Here is an 18,834-nt window from a genome sequence, read left to right as displayed (position 1 = left end):
TCATTAACGGAACTAGGCAAAAGGGGAATATCTGTGGAATGTTCTTCCCCTTCAATTTAATCCAACAAACAAGGCAGATTATTTGTTGAATGAGATCTTTATTCTCATTCTATTGAATTGTTTGCTTGCAAGAATAGAAATGCTGCTGAACAAAGCACCTTGTAATTAGAATTAGGAGGAAATTATGCCTTCAATTTTAACAAAATCATTGTAATGATTGTATTTTACGTTTTGTAGATGTGCTTTATTGTTGTTATTGTTTTCACCTCCTATCGGCATCATTTGTCAAATCTGGACTCTAATTCACCAGAAACAGCAACGTGTTTGAAGAAGGTGCTTTGAAATAATAACATGGGAGCAAAATGTCACAATTAGAAATAACTGAATGTTAAATGAACTAGTTTTCCACTGATTAATGATTTTGACAATGCCAGTAGAGTACAGTTTTTCTAATTTTAATTGAACGGTGAGCAAGTTTATTTTCTTGATAGTATTAAACTACAAGCCCCAGCAGTTTTCATCTTTAGTTATTTCCAGTTCTATTTATCTTTCCACTTTTTTAATGTAAAAAAGGGGGGGGGGAATTGTAGATCTTTGCTCTAGGAATTCATACAGGCCTGAAGAGTGATATGATACCAAACTGGCAAGAGGAATGTAGGTTTCTGTTTGCTTTCAGTCGTGCTTATGAAATATGGTAGCAGAAGAAAAAAGGAAATTTATAATAATTTATGTAATAAGGTATTTGCAATATCAATTGTAGAAAGGTAATTCCAATTTTAAAAGGTGGGGAAACAAGGCGTTTCAGGAGCCAGGATCTGTCTGCAATTATTCCAGCCAAGTCCCTCTTTTCCCAAGATCCCAAACAGCTGCAAAGGGCAACCACGCAATTCCAAGTAAAGGTGTGGCTGATCTGAAAAGTTGCAGACAGGCGTTGTGTTCCTGCCCCGGCATGCTCCAAAGGATCGGCTTCAAATTTGAAAAGCTGAAGGTGATTTCAGAAAAACTTTCTGCAAGACTTCTCCTTAGCAAAGTAAAACCAACACTTTGTGTAAGAGGGTGCGGGATGAATTGCGAAATAAGCTGTTTGATGTCAGAAATCTGAAAAATGCCATCTGTTTTCTAGACCCACAAAAGGGACAGGAGATTGGGGGCGGGGGATAACTAAATGTTATCACCAAGCATTATGGACTATCAGCCCACAAGCTGACTTTGCTGTTTCCTGAAACAGCCTGATCTGAACTGAAACAAAAACCTCAAGACACTGAGATTCCATAAATGTATCCTAAATTAAGCCAAAAAATTAACATTTAGTGCATAAATTTTACCTGTTCCACAGAAGAAATTTCATCTGCTAAAAAGCTTGCTACAATGTTTGACACCTTCGTTGTCGGAAGGTAGATTTAATACTATGCAAGAGAGATTTTGGTCCATCCACTGACAAAAAAACCAAACAAATTCCTACATAACAATGTCCTTCTCATTTCATTCTTACACTAGAGGTCCTTTTAGTGGACAAGCTCTGGATTTCTGTAGAAGAGTCGCTAAATTTGTAGCAATTGCAATCAGTTTCTGATGCTGAACAGTATAGCAACCTTAGTAAATAATTTCCAAATACACTTTTGCCTATACCACTTGGTTAGTTACTTATTGTTTTGTTTCACTGACTCTTCAGTTTATCTATTTTGCCATGTAATTAAACAATTATGATAAATTGATGGTTAGAAACATTTTAGCAGGTCAGTATCTTAAAAGCGAAGAATTAAGAAAGTATTATTTCCAAGAAACTAAATAAATGCCTTTAAAGTGTCACAAGTATCACCAACGTTCCTTTAGTGACATAGGGAACTTGTTTTATGGAAGGTCATTCGCAATGAGTAGATCCAACTACTTTGAGCCAGTCAACACAAGACATAATTCTGCAACTTCAAGCAGCAAAATAACACTCACAAAATAATGAAGCTTAACTTAAGTTACAACTAAAATTCTTGAGCCATTCTAAAGCAATGAATCAGGGTTTCCTAATTTGGACCCAAAGAGCCACCCAAATTTTCCTTGGCACCTACAAGGCTCTCTGTCCTAGTAGATTGTGCTGGCAGATTTTATTGAAAGATTTATTAAATTAAGAAATAAATTGATAGGAAGATAGCATGCTTCAAAGTATAACTCCCAAATATATTTTCTAAAACACGTTATTTAATACCCCAGAGATATAGGAAATTAAATGGTTGATGGCTGCAGCCCATTATATTGTTTCGAAGTATGCTACACTTTCTCAGAAAAGAAAGGGAAAAGAAGCTAAGGCTAAAAAGTGTTTCTAAAAGGCATGAAGTAAAAATAGGAGGCATCTTTCTAGGTTTCCTTCCCATTGTAGTGGCCATTTTGTATCACTGTCTATAACATGCTCTCAAAATTCCAAATATGTCCACTGTCCCTCCCCCCACTCACCCACCCCCCAAAAAGGGAAAAAGTGAAGCCTCTAAATTCTGTATTTCTTTTGACTGTGGATTGTTTAAAAGAAGAAACAACTTACCCCCAAAAGGGCAAAATAGGACACAAGGTCGGCAGTTCAGCGGTTCGAAACCCTAGTGCTGCGTAATGGAATGAGCTCCCATTACTGGTCCCAGCTTCTGCCAACCTAGCAATACAATACAATAGCAGAGTTGGAAGGGACCTTGGAGGTCTTCTAGTCCAACCCCCTGCCTAGGCAGGAAACCCTATACTGTTTCAGACAAATGGCTATCCAACATCTTCTTAAAGACTTCCAGTGTTGGGGCATTCACAACTTCTGGAGGCAAGCTGTTCCACTGATTAATTGTTCTAACTATCAGGAAGGAGTTTAGCAGTTCAAAAGCATGTAAAAAAGCAAGTAGAAAAATAGGAACCACCCTTGGTGGGAAGGTAACAGCGTTCCATGCACCTTCAGTGTTTAGTCATGTCAGGCACATGACCATGGAGACATCTTTGGACAATGCTGGCTCTTTGAAACGGAGATGAGCACCGCCCTCTAGAGTCGGAAACAACTGGCACATATGTGCGAGGGGAACCTTTACTTTTACCTAGCTGAATCTACCAACATTTTTGCTACAATAGGTTGATCCTATAATACTCTTCCATAACAAGTTAATATAATGCAGATGGTGGGAGAACAGAATAGCAGCAAGGCATTCTGGTTCAGCAGTTCTCCAACGGCATTTTCAGACCCACCATGTTTTCTGGAAAGAGAGGTAATTTCAGGTAACATCAGCGTATTCTGAAAGACTGAACCATATTTTACATTTAGTGGCTTCTTGCATATTTTAATTTCTTGGCGGAATGATGTTGTTCCTGAATTTATAATATTTCAATTTGCTCTTAAGCTGCCATAGAAATATTTTTTTTAAATTTGCTTCTTCTATGTTAACTGTATTGAAGAAACTCAGAGACCCCTTCGCATGCTTGGAAACGACTCAAGAATAGAGTTCAATAAGTTTTCTGTTCCATGTTGAAATAATTATATTAGGGGATATCCTATGTACATTCTTTAACTTCAGTGTGAGCAGTCACCGATAAACCTTGAGAGCAACTGAAATAAAATCAGAAGGATTATGGCAGGAGAAAATGGACAATTCACATGCAATTGGCGTTATGGGCTTAATTGCATGTACCGTCTGCTTTGGGATCTTTAAAGCATAAGCTCAGATCATACTTATTCAAAAGGAAGTAAAGCATTCCAAATATACCACAGGTTTTTTTTTTTCCCTGCAAGGCGTACACAGATCAAAGGATAAATATATTTGCTAAGCCACTTCTCTGTGCTACTTCTGCAAGCTTAGCAGCTGGCAAGGAGGGAAAAAACTAATTAACATACTAATGATGTGCCCCATTTTAAATTCCAGCCCTGATTATTATGTGATTAAATCTCTGCCCTTGACTTCTGCCTCCTTCTATCAGTGTAAGAATAAGATATCTACAGCAGAAAAGCAAATTGCTCTCTCGCTCCGTTCATTGATTATGTGCCATCTAGTCATTTTCGACTTTTAGCGACCACGTAGACAAGATTTTTCTCAAAGAAATCTGTGCCTAACTGTTATTTCAAATCTTCCAATGCTGCACTTCTTGCTGCTGTAATCAAGTCTGTCCACCTCACTGCTGCTTCTCCTCTTCTTCTCTTTCCTTTCACCTTTCTCAGCATTAGAGCCAGGGGTGGGTTGCTGCAGGCATTACTGCCAGTTCGGTGCATGCAAAAATGTGTGCGCGTGGGCTCATTTGCATAAAAATAGGTCTGCGCATGCTCAAAAGGTTAAAAAAAGAAAACGTTAATTTGGGCAAAGAAAATTGTTCTGCCCATGTGCAGAACCAAAAATCATGATGGTGTCGCCATATGAGAACCAGTTCGGGGGCATGGCAAACCTGGGTCGCTGCCGGTTCCAGCGACCCAGGCCACCAAACCACTACTGGTTCTGCCAAACTGGTCCAAACCGGTAGGAACCCATCTCTGATTAGAGCCCTTTCCAAAGAGTTGGATCTTTGCATAACTTGTTTGAAATGGGATAATCAGGCCTGGACATTTGTGCCTTGAGTGAGAACACTGGGTTGATTTGTTCAATGATCCATTGGTTTGCTGTTTATTTTTTGCTGTCCCCAATATTCTCAGTAGTCTTCTCCAACACCAAAGTTCAAAAGCATCAATATTCTTCCTTTCATGTTTCTTTAAAGTCAATTTCCATAGAGTGTCACCAGGAATACCATGGCTTGCACGATTCTGATCTTTGATGTACAGACATGCATTTGAATATCTTTTGAATCAGGTAACACTTTCAAGACTTGCTTTTCTCTCAATAAAATTATCAGAATTCAGTGGAGTTTGAGACCTTCTTTCAATCTTCTAGATTCTTTTCATCACTGCATCTTTGTATTCTGAGGGCATGTAGATCATCTTGTTGGTTTGACTACCTTTGTCAATAGCAGTGGAGGGATTCAAAATTTTTATCTACTGGTTCCATGGGCTTGTCTTGGTGGGTATGGCATGGTTTGGTGGGCTGGCTTGGTGGGCATGGCAGGGGAAGGATACTGTAAAATCTCCATTCCCTTCCCACTCCAGGGGAAGGATACTGCAAAATCCCCATTTCTTCCCGATCAGCTGGGACCCAGGAGGCAGAGAATAGATGGAGATGGGGCCAGTCAGAGGTGGCAGTTACCGGTTCTCCAAACTACTCAAAATTTCCACTACCGGTTCTCCACAACTGGTCAGAACCTCCTGAATACCACCTCTGCAGTCAACACTGAAAATTACAGGTGTCTCTGGGAACCTCCAAGTATATGTGCTATACAGCAAAATCTTGGAATTTTGAAATGCTGTAACGGGAAATAATTCTGATGGGATATTATTTGTCATCCTTTTTGTAACCTTGCACTATCAAGTCAGGCTTGGCTCAAACTTCTGCTACTGATCTCCTCAGTGCTGAAAATTATGTGTTCATAGTTCTATATATTTTAACAATTTCTTCTTTTCACAAGAATTGATTCATTTTATTATCTATAGTATTGTTTTTAAAAAACAATACTTCGGTTATTTTGTATGCAGGCTGGGAAAGGGAACATTGTAGTAAATATACAAATCACTTGCATTCTTTTTTGAAACAACTAAAATGCATTCAGTAATGGACCCATGCATATTTTGTTTTTGATCCTCTGTAGAAAGATGACAGTTTTTTATTTATGTTAAGCTCTTTTTTTTTTTTTTTTTTGCAATTTGGCATATACTTCATAAAATACAATAACCAACCCATCAGTGGAGTGAGGTGCCATCAAAGCCAATCTAAAGAATTGCAGGTGATGAAAGAATTGTCATGGAGCGGATGTTTTAACATCATTCAACAAAACAGTCACCAGGTTTCCTCATCAGTCATCTTTTTAGAAAGAGCTTCTGTGCATGAATAGGCATGACTTTGGCAGGACCTCAAAGCAGCTGCATCAAGGATTGGAACATCTCAGCTTCACTTCCAAAAGGGTGCTTCAACTCATGAATGAAGGCTGCTTGGCAAACCAAATCAACTCAAGCATAAAAGGCAGCGGGGCAAACCAAGGTCTTTTGGATGGGACCAGGGTATGTCCTGATTAATTCTTAACTGAGAGACCACCACAAAATTTGAACTGTCAACAAGATTGGGAATTAAATACAAGGCTATGGAAAACATGTTGGAATGTCAGTCCCCCACAATTTAGATTGATACCTACCCTTCTGGCCATTTTGTAGGGCCTGAAGCAGTGGTGGGTTTCAAAATTTTTTGGAACCTACTCTGTGGGTGTGGCCTCCTTTATGGGAGTGGCTTGCCAGCCATGTGACCTGGTGGGAGTGGCTTGCCGGCCATGTGACCGGGTGGGAGTGGCTTGCCGGCCATGTGACCGGGTGGGAGTGGCTTGGCAGTCATGTGACCGGATGGGAGTGGCCAAGACAATGTCACTGAATTTTTTGCCCCAATGAATGATCTACAAAAAGAAAATATAAAAAAGGAAATTTATTATTTTGTGCACTTACTACTTAAATAAGATTAAAATAAGTACACAAAACAATAAAAGAGCTACTTACAGAAGGGAATAAATACATATTTAATTTTACACATGTTAACAGCTGTTGGAATTGTGTTTGCACAACAGTGGAAAAAACAAAGATATGAAAATGAATAAATATTAGAATGTGCAAGAATGAATAAATTGACAATTAAAACCAAGAAGGCTTTGAATACTTTTTCACGTGGAATTTGTTTTATCAATTGCTAACTAACAGAAACAGCAATTAGAAATCTAAAAGTATGAAAGAAAACACCAATTATGAAAGGAAAGGTCATTAAAATGTATAAGGAAATATTATTAGTACTTGATCATTATTAATGTGTAGATAACTGCAGGACATTACATACCCACAAACACAAACTATGACAGTGCCAGGAAAACACACACACACACACACACAAAAAAAAAAAACAATTCCCCCCCAAAAGACTGCAGATGAAACCAGTTTTTTTCCCTAACCCTAAGAACAGGAAAGACAAAGCCACAGGAATAAAAACCATCAAGGCATTGTGGGAAATTATAAAGGACAGTGCCAGGAAGCTCACAGAACCAGCAACCACCTCACAATTACCTAAACAACCAGGTATCACACAGAAACACACAAAATCTGGCAAAGCTGCCTTGCACCAACCTGGCCTGCCCATAGAAAAGAAGCCACCTTGAGACACATACCATACACCAACCTGTACACTTAAAAGCAACATATTGCATCACAAATAAAACATTTGCAAAAAGGAATAACATTTCTTGTAATAAACATTCTATAAACAATAAATAAATAAAAATTCCCTAAAAATAATTAAAAACCACCAGGTTCAGAGAACACCAAAGGACCCCACAGTCCTCTCCCTCCTTATCTTTTTCCTTTTTGTCCTTCGACTTCTCCTCCTCCTCCTTTCCCCACAACCCCATCTAGCACTGATGATGTTACCTAGTTTGGTAGTGAAATGTCTGTAAAAAAAACCACCAAGCTCAGAAAGCAGCAAGGATCCCACTTTCCCCCACCTCCTCCCTCTTTCTCCTTTTTGTCCCCCCCCCCCCAAAGACTGCAAATGAAACCAGTGTTTTTTTCCCCCCTAACCCTAAGGACAGGAAAGACAAAGCCACTGGAATAAAAACCATCAAGGCATTGTGGGAAATTATAAAGGACAGTGCCAGGAAGCTCACAGAACCAGCAACCACCTCACAATTACCTAAACAACCAGGTATCACACAGAAACACACAAAATCTGGCAAAGCTGCCTTGCACCAACCTGGCCTGCCCATAGAAAAGAAGCCACCTTGAGACACATACCATACACCAACCTGTACACTTAAAAGCAACATATTGCATCACAAATAAAACATTTGCAAAAAGGAATAACATTTCTTGTAATAAACATTCTATAAACAATAAATAAATAAAAATTCCCTAAAAATAATTAAAAACCACCAGGTTCAGAGAACACCAAAGGACCCCACAGTCCTCTCCCTCCTTATCTTTTTCCTTTTTGTCCTTCAACTTCTCCTCCTCCTCCTTTCCCCACAACCCCATCTAGCACTGATGATGTTACCTAGTTTGGTAGTGAAATGTCTGTAAAAAAAACCACCAAGCTCAGAAAGCAGCAAGGATCCCACTTTCCCCCACCTCCTCCCTCTTTCTCCTTTTTGTCCCCCCCCCCCAAAAGACTGCAAATGAAACCAGTGTTTTTTTCCCCCCTAACCCTAAGGACAGGAAAGACAAAGCCACTGGAATAAAAACCATCAAGGCATTGTGGGAAATTATAAAGGACAGTGCCAGGAAGCTCACAGAACCAGCAACCACCTCACAATTACCTAAACAACCAGGTATCACATAGAAACACACAAAATCTGGCAAAGCTGCCTTGCACCAACCTGGCCTGCCCATAGAAAAGCACCCACTTTGAGATATATAAACCTGGTCTGAACACTTTTAAGCAACATATTGCACCACAAAGAAAACATTTGCAAAAAGGAATAATATTTCTTGTAGTAAATATATTTTATAAACAATTAAAACATAAAAATTCCCAAACAATAATTTAAAAAAGATATTCTATAAATAAAAAAAATCCTTAAAAACCATTGTTAAGTATTCCACCAGCAATAATTTATACTATAACTATTTTAAGGTATTGTACCAACTGTAACCATTATTCCACCAGCAATAATTTATACTGTACCATTTCAAACTACTCCACACACAATAATTTAAAATGAAACCATTAAAAACATTCAATACACAATAAATTACAATAAAACAATTTAAAACAATTCTATACACAATACATTTTAAAGTATTGAGTATAGAATATTTTAAAATTGTTTATTTTAATTTATTTTGGATAGAATCTTTTTTAAAATAGTCTGAGACAATTTTAAAAAAGAATCCATACACAATAAATTGAAGTAAACCATTTTAAAATATTCTACACTCAATACTTTTAAGTAAAAATATTTTAAAAAATTCTATGCACAATAAATAAAATATTATTTTAAAATACATTAAAAAAATAAAAGAAAAAAAACCAGGTTACTTACCAGCAGGCAGAATCAGCAGCTCTCCGATGCAACAGGCAGCAGACAGGCAGAGAGGCAGGAGGACAGGTAAGACTGTTTAAGACTCTTAGGGCTTAGCCAGCCAGGCGAGGCTGGAGAGGGGAGGGTGGGGGGCTTTTGGCCTAGCCTCGCGGAGGCTTGCCGCCCACGCCAGCCTGGTGCTTTGTCCCGGAAAGGCCCAGCGGCCTTTCCCGGGCGAAGCTAGCTTCCCGGCGGCCGCGCGTCCCACGCGACGCCGGCGCTTCGTCCCGGAAAGGCCCAGCGGCCTTTCCCGGGCGCAGCTAGCTTCCCGGCGGCCGCGCGTCCCACGCGACGCCGGTGCTTCGCCCCGGAAAGGCCCAGCGGCCTTTCCCGGGCGCAGCTAGCTTCCCGGCGGCCGCGCGTCCCACGCGACGCCGGCGCTTCGTCCCGGAAAGGCCCAGCGGCCTCTCCTGGGCTGAGCTAGCTTCCTGGCGGTCGCGCGTCCCACGCGACGCCGGTGCTTCGCCCCGGAAAGGCCCAGCGGCCTTTCCCGGGCGCAGCTAGCTTCCCGGCGGCCGCGCGTCCCACGCGACGCCGGCGCTTCATCCCGGAAAGGCCCAGCGGCCTCTCCTGGGCTGAGCTAGCTTCCCGGCGGTCGCGCGTCCCACGCGACGCCGGTGCTTCGCCCCGGAAAGGCCCAGCGGCCTTTCCCGGGCGCAGCTAGCTTCCCGGCGGCCGCGCGTCCCACGCGACGCCGGTGCTTCGCCCCGGAAAGGCCCAGCGGCCGTTCCCGGGCGCAGCTAGCTTCCCGGCGGCCGCGCGTCCCACGCGACGCTGGTGCTTCGCCCCGGAAAGGCCCAGCGGCCTTTCCCGGGCGCAGCTAGCTGCCCACCGCCCGCACGGCCCACGCCAGCCCGCCGCTTCAGCGAGGGAAGGCCTAGAGGCCTTTCCTCGCCGAAGCTAGCCTCCCGCCCCCCCTCGCGCTTAGTTGCTTACCTGAAGGAAGCAGCAAGCTCCCAGCGAAGAGAAGGGAGTTTTGAAATGGAGGACAACCCGCTTTTAAACGGGTCGCCTCCAGCCCGCTCACTGATTGGCTGAACTCCAGCCAATCAATGAGTGGCTAGCTGGGCTAGCTAGCTTAGTGCGGACGGGCGGGGGAGCGAGCGAGCTCCGTTGGGATGGCAAGGGGGATAAAGTGACAGGCCCGGTGCCGGTTCCCGGTTACTTCCGGGTCCGGTTACTTCCGGGTTCGGTCTGGAACCGGTTTGCGCGATCCGGTGCGAACCGGTAGGAACCCACCACTGGCCTGAAGATACTTGACTTTGCCATCTTGCTACGGATCCTGTAGTGGTGAGGTAGAACCTACTAAATGGCTATGTTGTTAGTAAATTGAATTGCACTCTCACAGATAACATTCTTATATTTAATAGTTTTTAGTGCTTTTAATATGTTTCAATGGATTTTGTTGTAGGTGTGTGTGTGCATGTCTGTGTGTGATATTATGCAGCTACATATAAAAAATTGAACAAACAAAAAATAAAACACACTTCTGCATTTTGGCCAAGAAAATGTGGACAGATCCAGGTACTCAATGAAAGTCAAGCACAATTTAAGAGAGACTTTAATTTAGTCTAAAAATGAAGTATTTAAATTACAAAATGGAGTAATATTGAAAAATGAATTGTTGGATTATACCTGTATATATTAATTTTTATCTTTCATTACATGAATAATTCATTAATTATGGTTATACATTACTGGTTGTCTATACTGATCGTAAGAACTATTAAACTATCTCTATGCCAAAATTAGGAAACATGTGCAACTCCATATTGAGTAAATTTATAATTAATACTGTGACTTGTATTAAGTGGTTAAACAATCTTTATTAAGATTTGTGAAGAATTTCTAGCCCTCTGAATGTTGGGAAAACTTAGCATCCAAACACCTCTTGTGCTGATCCTTTAATTCACATTACACAAAACACAGATATTCAAACTAGCCCCGGGCAAACTTGAATATGATAGAGGGTGTATACAGATATTATCACATGCTACTACACTTTATTTGTTGATGAGTTGTATAGTTTATCAGCTTTATAAATCTGCTGAAAGGCAGGATATTTGACTATGTCACAATTTATTAAGGAGAGTTCATTACTAGACAGGTAGAAAGTAATCATCGCCAAATACTCTACAACTTCTACAATGGTTCGCAGTAATCTATGTATATATAAACAGCTGTGTGTGTGTATGTTCCAGCATAATTCTGGAACGCCTTGAGCAATTTCAACCAAACTTAGTACACAGATGACTTACTCTCTGGAGACAAATACTGTTGGGGTAAGACACTACTAACCCCCCTTAGGGTGTGTGTTCTGTTAAGATACAGCCTGTTGTGCCTTTAAATGGCTTTACTGTACTGTCATAAAATGGCTTCTACTATACAGCACAGTGGAGTTGCCATGGTAACGACTTCACAGTACTCCACAAAGGGGCTCCCTCTGGTAAGGGCGAAAATCCAAGATTAGAAATTATATTTGGTTCGAACATTTTCCCACTATAAATAAATACCTGGGCAATATCAAGTTATCGGCTAGTGCCATACAAATACAACTCAGATATACTTGACTTCAGAAGTAGGAGTTCAATCCAGAAATAGTCCCGCCACATTTGAAAGGCTGCAGTTCCCACCTGCCTGATACAAATGAAGGTGTTTGTTTATTCGTTTATTAAAATATATATGCCCCCCATCTCACATTGGAAAGCAGCTTTTGGTGGCTTACAATTAAAACCATAAATATATTTAAAAACATTAAATACAAAGATAAAAAAAGCCTAGATTGGTACAGTGCTGGCATCTTCCCTGTTGACCCATCAGCCAACCTCTAACATAGAACACCCCCATCAAGACACCAAGACAACTGGTGGTTTTATGTTCTGAGGTAATAAGGACGAGGAGGCTGCTGAACCATTAACTGTTTATTAACTCAACTCAGGCAAGAACAGAACAGAACAGACCGGGCTGACAGCTATTTATACTGACAGCTGTCAGACCGGTAACCAATGGGAGAACAGGAATTGTCCCCGCCAAGGATTTGGCTCAGTTGGACCAATCAGGGATGATCTGCCGAGCGCCACCTGCTGGTGGACGCTCTTAGTACATAACAGGTGGAGCCAGGTTTTGATGTATTCCCAGAAGGCCAAAAGGGTGGCGGCCAACTTCACCTCAGGCAGTAAAATATTTCTAAGAGCTGGAGCCATGGCAGAAAAGGTTCTCCTTTTACCACCAGCTGAAATTCCCTGGCCAACAGGGCCTGCAGCTAGCTGCAGAATTGGGATGGATCGGCTTAAAACCATGCCATGCTGGGTTTTAAAGGCAATAACCAGCAAATAAAGGCAAATATATTTCTAACATAACCAACAGTTTGAATTGGACCTGGAGGCAAATCAATATACAGTGCACAGTGTACAGGTAGTCCTCAACGTATAACCACAATTGAGCCCAAAATTTATGTTGCTAAGAGAGAAATTTGTGAAGTGAGTTTTGCCCTATTGTAAGACTTTTCTTACCACGTTTGTTAAGGGAATCGCTACAGTTCTTAAATGAGTAACACAGTTGTTAAGTGAATCTGGTTTTCCCATTGACTTTGCTCATCAGAAGGTCTCAAAAGGGGATCACCTGATCCCAGGACACTGTGATAAATGTGGGCGAGTTGTCAAGCATCCAAATGTAAATTGCGTGACCATGGGGTTGCTGCCACGGTCACAAGTGTGAAAAGTGACCGTAAGTCACTTTTTTTTTCAGTGCTGTTGTAACTTTGAACAGTCACTAAATGAACTATTGAAAGTCGAGGACTACCTGTAGTGTTATGTGTACTATCCTCTTTTAATTTAGAAAGCCAATATAAAATTAAAATACTTCCTTTCAGAAATCTTTTAGCAGACACCTAGAAGCTATGACAGTTACAGAGGATATAGCAGCACCTTAAAACAAAAAATGAACAAACGCAAAGATGTACCAAATCTTTAGAAATCCTTAATAAAGGGGAAAAATGGTATTCCAAGAAAGATTCCCATTAAAAGGATTTTTTAAAAAAATAAAAAGCTGTGTTAAAATGACATTGGCATATGGTAAGAAGTGTCCGTGTTTACAATCCTGAGGCATGTTTTCACTAAATTTATTGTGATACATTTCATATAATTAGATCAAAAACAAATTACTGTAGCCTAAAGAAAGATGTGCTATAGATGAGAGCAAAAGTGAAAAGGGATGTGGGGGTGGGGAAGGAAATCACATACTTTAATTATTTATATTGCTTGCAGCATTTTGTGCTCCACTGAACTTTATTATACAAGGCAACAGATTCAAATTATTATTATTATTATTTTTGAGAATGGTAAGGAATTCAAGGTTCGTTTTTTTTAAAAAACGACATTTACAGGTGTGTATTCTGCAATTGGTAGATACTCTAATTGTCAAAGGATGATGAGAGTTTTAAAAAACCCAACAATGCCTCGAAAGGTCCTCCGAAATAGTTGTACACAACACCCCAACTTTCAAAACCAATTTGGGAGTGCAATCCTATAGTTTTTAAAACAGGGAACTGAGTTAGTAAGCATTTATTTTGGAAATGGGGATATCTTTGAGATCTACCTGTAAGAGCCATTCAGAAGTGTAGTCAGAAGGAAATTATCAAGAAAAAATCTGTGGAGGGTATGTTTTTGCAGAAAATGCAAAACTTTTTTTTTTACTAGCAAAGATTTAACGAATAGTAACAACAATTCATTAAATTTATATATCACTTGACTCCCAGTATCTCTGGGTACTTTATATTTAATGTTTTTTGCAAGCCTAATCTCAATGTTAATCTTAAAACAATGCTGTTCTTCTATATATTCAGATTTTAAGCATGGGACGAATTTATTGCTTCCCTTAAATTGTGTATATAACAATATATACAAATTGGAGAAGACTGATTCTGTATTTTGGCACACATATACAAAGGTATTTAACAGCAAGTTATCTCTTTTCATAATCAACCAACAAGTTGATTTTTCCTCAACCTGTTGCTCATAAAATCCAAGAACAAAGAAGAATTTAATTTATGGTTTGACTTCAAATTTTGAAGATATCTGAAAGTATGAACTCTTTGCTTAACAAAATTATTGCCCATGCCACATTTGGCAGTGAACTCTGCTGTATTCCACTCAAAAAAAATATCTCTCTAGACCAGGGGTGTCAAACTGGAAGCCCACAGGCTGGATGGATCATGTGCAGGCCACGCCCACCCCAGCTCCGCAAATGGGAAAAATGAAGCGAAACAACACGTGATGGCAACCTGATGCTGTGAGTTTGACACCTGTGCTTTAGACTATACACCAGTCCACAGTCTCACAAAAATACCCAAAGTACATAATTGGCTACTTGGATTTGCTGATATCTTGACTGGAAAAATGTAACATACAATATGTGATTACATGCAATATGTTGTTTAAGAATTTTCTCCTTCAGTTAATTTATGAATCCTAATTTTATAACATTTAAACTGACTATGTATCTGCCTTTTTACTTAAACTAAAGAAGTTTTGAGAACTTATTCTTTTTAAAGAAGGAATTATCTCTCCTTGATATGCCTTTTTTTTTGTTTAGATTAGGATACTGGGATTGTTTTATATTTGCAAAATGTGGATTTGTTTATAGTTTAAGTTGAAATATGGGATGTTTACTTGAATGCTGCTATTTGGGGTGATTTTCTTTGGAATTGGCATTTGGAATAAAAATGTTGTATATTAGAACTTGCCTTTTTAAAGAACAAATGGTCTCCCTTTGTTATGTTAAAGTTTAGTTTAGTTTAGTTTAGTTTAGTTTAGTTTAGTTTAGTTTAGTTTAGTTGTTTTTTTACACCAGAATATTGAGACCATTCTATGACTTTTAAATGGGTTTTGGCTTATGCTAAGAATTGACATATGAAATGTTGAGTTGTGTGTGTGTCTGTGTGTGTGTATAATATTTCATTCCTTCATTTTGTTTGTTTGTTTATTTATTTTCTGCCTTTATTACTTTTACAAATAACCCAAGGCAGAGAACATATCCAATAGGCCTTCCTTCTTCTATTTTCCACACAAAAACAACTCTGTGAAATGAGTTGGGCTGAGAGAGAGAGTGATTGGCCCAAGATTGGCTTTCATGGCTTAAGGCAGAACCTGAACTCACATTCTCATTTTCTACCTGGTGCCTTAACCACTAGACCAAAATGACCCTCTTTGAGAGCTCTGTTTAGACTTTTGCTGATAATTGGATTGGAGAAGGCTTTGCTTATTTGATTTCCCTATTGTTAAAAAATGGGTTATTAGATGATTTTATATTTGTTAATTAAGAGGAGATAAAGAGATTATGAAATTGTTTATACACTGTGATGTTGGTGGAAAGATCCTTTCTGGGGAGGGTGTTCTTTTTATTTGTTTATTTGCTTTCTTGCAATCTTTTTTTCTTTCCTTTTTTTTGTTTTTAGTTTGTATGACCTTTTGTTGTTGTATCTAAAACAAAGAAAGCCACCCCCATATCCAAAGCAAGCGACAACAAAAAACATCACTCATGAATGACAGGGACAGAAGCTGACAGTCCTTAATATGTGGTGTAAATCAAAGCTCCTGAAAGAATTGCCCATCTGAGATCTTTGTTTAAAACATCATATAAATTACATTATTGCTTGTCAAATGAAGCAGAACACTGGATGTCATCCTGTGTAAAAATGACAGACCTCTGTCATCCCAACAGCTGGCAAATCGCTCTACTCACCAAATACAAACTCCTCTTGCTCCATTTCTTCCTTCAGTCCCTTGTAACGTTCTTTCGCTCTCTCCAGCTTTTGGATATTTTTGGCATTCAGAGTTGACCATTCACTGAGCAGCCCTTTCAGGTGGTCTCTTTCAGCTGTTAGCAATTGGATTTTTTCTGCAAGATCTTTAGCAGTACAGAAATTGCCTCCTGTGCATTCAACAGATGAGATTAGGAAGAGTTAAAGACAGGAAAGATACAAAACCTTAACTTTTTAAAATAGCCTGTTACAAAAACTAAAAAGCTAATCATTTGTATAGCACATACAAGCTGAGCAATGAGCATTTATTTAATGTATTCATTCTTGTTTTTATTTTCTCAAAGTGGTTGACAATCAATTAAAATATAAACATAAACAGTTGTTATTATGGTTGGTTGCACAATTAGCTAGATGTTTAACCTATTTGGGCATTTTTATTTACCTATCAAGTACTTCCCAAGGATCTGGGATAAGCAAATATTTTTGTTTTATTGTGTTAAAGGAAGGACCTGTTCACCTGCAATACATCATTATTTGATTCAAATACATTATAAAAGCATAAAGTAACATGTTGACTCATGAAACTGAGGAAATTCAGAATACAAACTCTTCCTATTAGGAAGGATTATGCCATGATAAAATCCAAATTGAGATCTAAATCATAATGTGGGGGGTCACTCGTAATGGTAGACCTCTCCCTCCGTTTATCTTTCTCTCTCCCACTTAATATCTCTCTCTCTCTCTCTCTCTCTCTCTCTCTCTCTCTCTCTCTCTCTCTCTCTGCCAATGCAACCAGGCAAAAGGTCAGGCATAAAAGACCGAGTCCACACATGAAGGTCCCAATTAAAATGATTTATTGATAAACAGCCAATGCACAGATATCTTCTCAGCTAATGGTAAGCACTTGCTTGGAGATACTAGGATCAGGTGATACAATAATCCAATTAAAAGATTCTGATATACTCATATTTCATCTCAAAAATTATCAAAGATGCAGATCATATTACCAGATTCCATTTCACCATTCTATATGTAGAATATGCTGATGGACCTCAGTCTAGACAGATGTGGTAAAAATATTAGAACAGAACAAAGGAGACCCAGGTTTAATCCTTTATTTGGCCATGAAAATTACTTGAGAGTCTTCAAGCAGTTACTATCTGTCACTCTGAGCTATCTTAAAGCACTACTGTGCTCAGGAGCACAGGCAGAGTTTTGGTATTTGCCACCTTCCATTCCTGGAAGAAAGAAGGATGCATGTAATGATTAATGACTGCAATAAGTCTTTTTAATTGATTGATTGATTGATTGATTGATTGACTGATGGAGTACCATCAAATTGTTTTTGATTCCTAGCAACCACATAGATATATTGTCTCCATGACAACTTATCCTTAACCTCTAATACAATGATAACATAATATTTAAAATAATAAATAATCTTAATAAATTAGGAGCACAGTGGCTCGCATGGTTAGGACTGGCTTAACAAGCAACAAATCTGCATGCAGGACTCAAGTGCTGCCATAAGGCAGTGTGAGCTGCTATCCTTTGCTCCAGCTCCTGAAAGGAGCCCCCAACTGGGCATCCCCTGAGCAACAGTGATGACACCAGGCTAATACTTACAACCTGGAAGCACCTCGATGCTTCCAGCACAAGTGTGATGGTGAGCTTAATAAATCAATGCATAATTTTATTTTTAATAATGATTTAATAATAAATAATCCATTCATTGAAATAACAGTAAATGCAACACAATAAATCTTAGCCACCATAGTATCTTATCAGGGACGCCAGATACTACACTGCAATAACTTTTGGACAGTCATGGCTTTCAGCCTTCTAAGCTGGACTTCATTTTCTTTTATATTTATAAAATGTTACAACATATAAAATGTTGTATTTGTACTGATAAATAAATAAAGGGAGACTAGTATAGATCTATTTCGAGCTAATTAGCTCTCATCAGCTAGCCATACCCTTACTGGGATTCGAACCTGGGCTGTATATATATATATTGTTTTTACATTTAAAACAATGCAATGCCGCGGAGTCGAGGTGATCATATATTCACATTATGTACAGCTTGTTTCAACCATTAACAGTTATTCTACTTAATACATTGTCTGTCCTTCTGTTCGATCACAATATATACATTTGTTCCAGTCTTGTCATCTTAACTGATACCAATCATAAAATCTATTCCATATCTCAAAATATTCTGATTCCCCTTTATTTTTAAGTTCCAAAGTGAGCCTATCTGCTTCTGCACAGGCCAACACTTTTCTGATTATATCTAGCTCTGATGGTTTATTTTCTTTTTTCCAATGCTGTGCATAGTTTATGCGCGCTGCAGTCAGTATATGTATAATTTTCTTAACCAAGAAAATCTGTTGCCATGTACTGCTACATTTATTCCTTCATTATTCTCAAAATCAAAATTATGTAATTAGAAGTTGTTCTATCTTGTTTTGAAAGGTCAGGGAGAAGATACTCTCCTCATTATTAAAGTTTAATGCTTACTGAATGATTATTAATTCCCAGAAGGAAACTTAATATCAAGACTTGAAGCGCTGATGAAATACGCCCCATATCCCAGTTAATAATTTATAAGCATTTCTGCCTCTAATATATGCTCTGGAGACAAATCTGCCCTTGTTTGCTTTTCTTATTATTTTACTTTATGTCAGCAAGAAATGTGACTTCAATTCTGAGGTGAAATATCAAAAACTCATCAAGAAATTATCATGTCACTCTCTTAAAGTGCCAGCAGTGAACTCCTGACCTCAATCACAGTAACAAAAATTGGCACTTTTTAAAAACCACATGAGGACTCTTTTTCTGAACACATCTGCATAAATCTGCCCCAGTGATAGAAAACACCAAATGATAAGGGATTCTAATCTTCTTTGTTTTAAAAGATGAAGTAAACATTCTTCTGG

General features: G+C 39.1%; 1 protein-coding gene across 2 annotated transcripts in view; it reads right to left on the bottom strand.

The window, feature by feature from the left end:
- DISC1 (DISC1 scaffold protein) overlaps positions 1–18,834 on the bottom strand; it is a 190,458-nt gene that overhangs the window by 118,613 nt on the left and 53,011 nt on the right. For both annotated transcript variants that reach the window (XR_014174632.1, XM_081944275.1), the window contains exon 9: positions 15,874–16,062. Coding sequence is in view for 1 of the 2 variants with exons in the window: in XM_081944275.1 (XP_081800401.1) it covers positions 15,874–16,062 (189 nt within the window). In the remaining variant the exon portion in view is untranslated. The remainder of the gene's footprint in view (positions 1–15,873; positions 16,063–18,834) is intronic.

This window comes from Natrix helvetica (assembly GCF_964273705.1).
Source record: "Natrix helvetica genome assembly, chromosome: 2".
In the NCBI taxonomy this organism is placed as follows: Eukaryota; Metazoa; Chordata; class Lepidosauria; order Squamata; family Natricidae; genus Natrix; species Natrix helvetica.
This window is presented reverse-complemented; position numbering and strand designations above follow the sequence as displayed.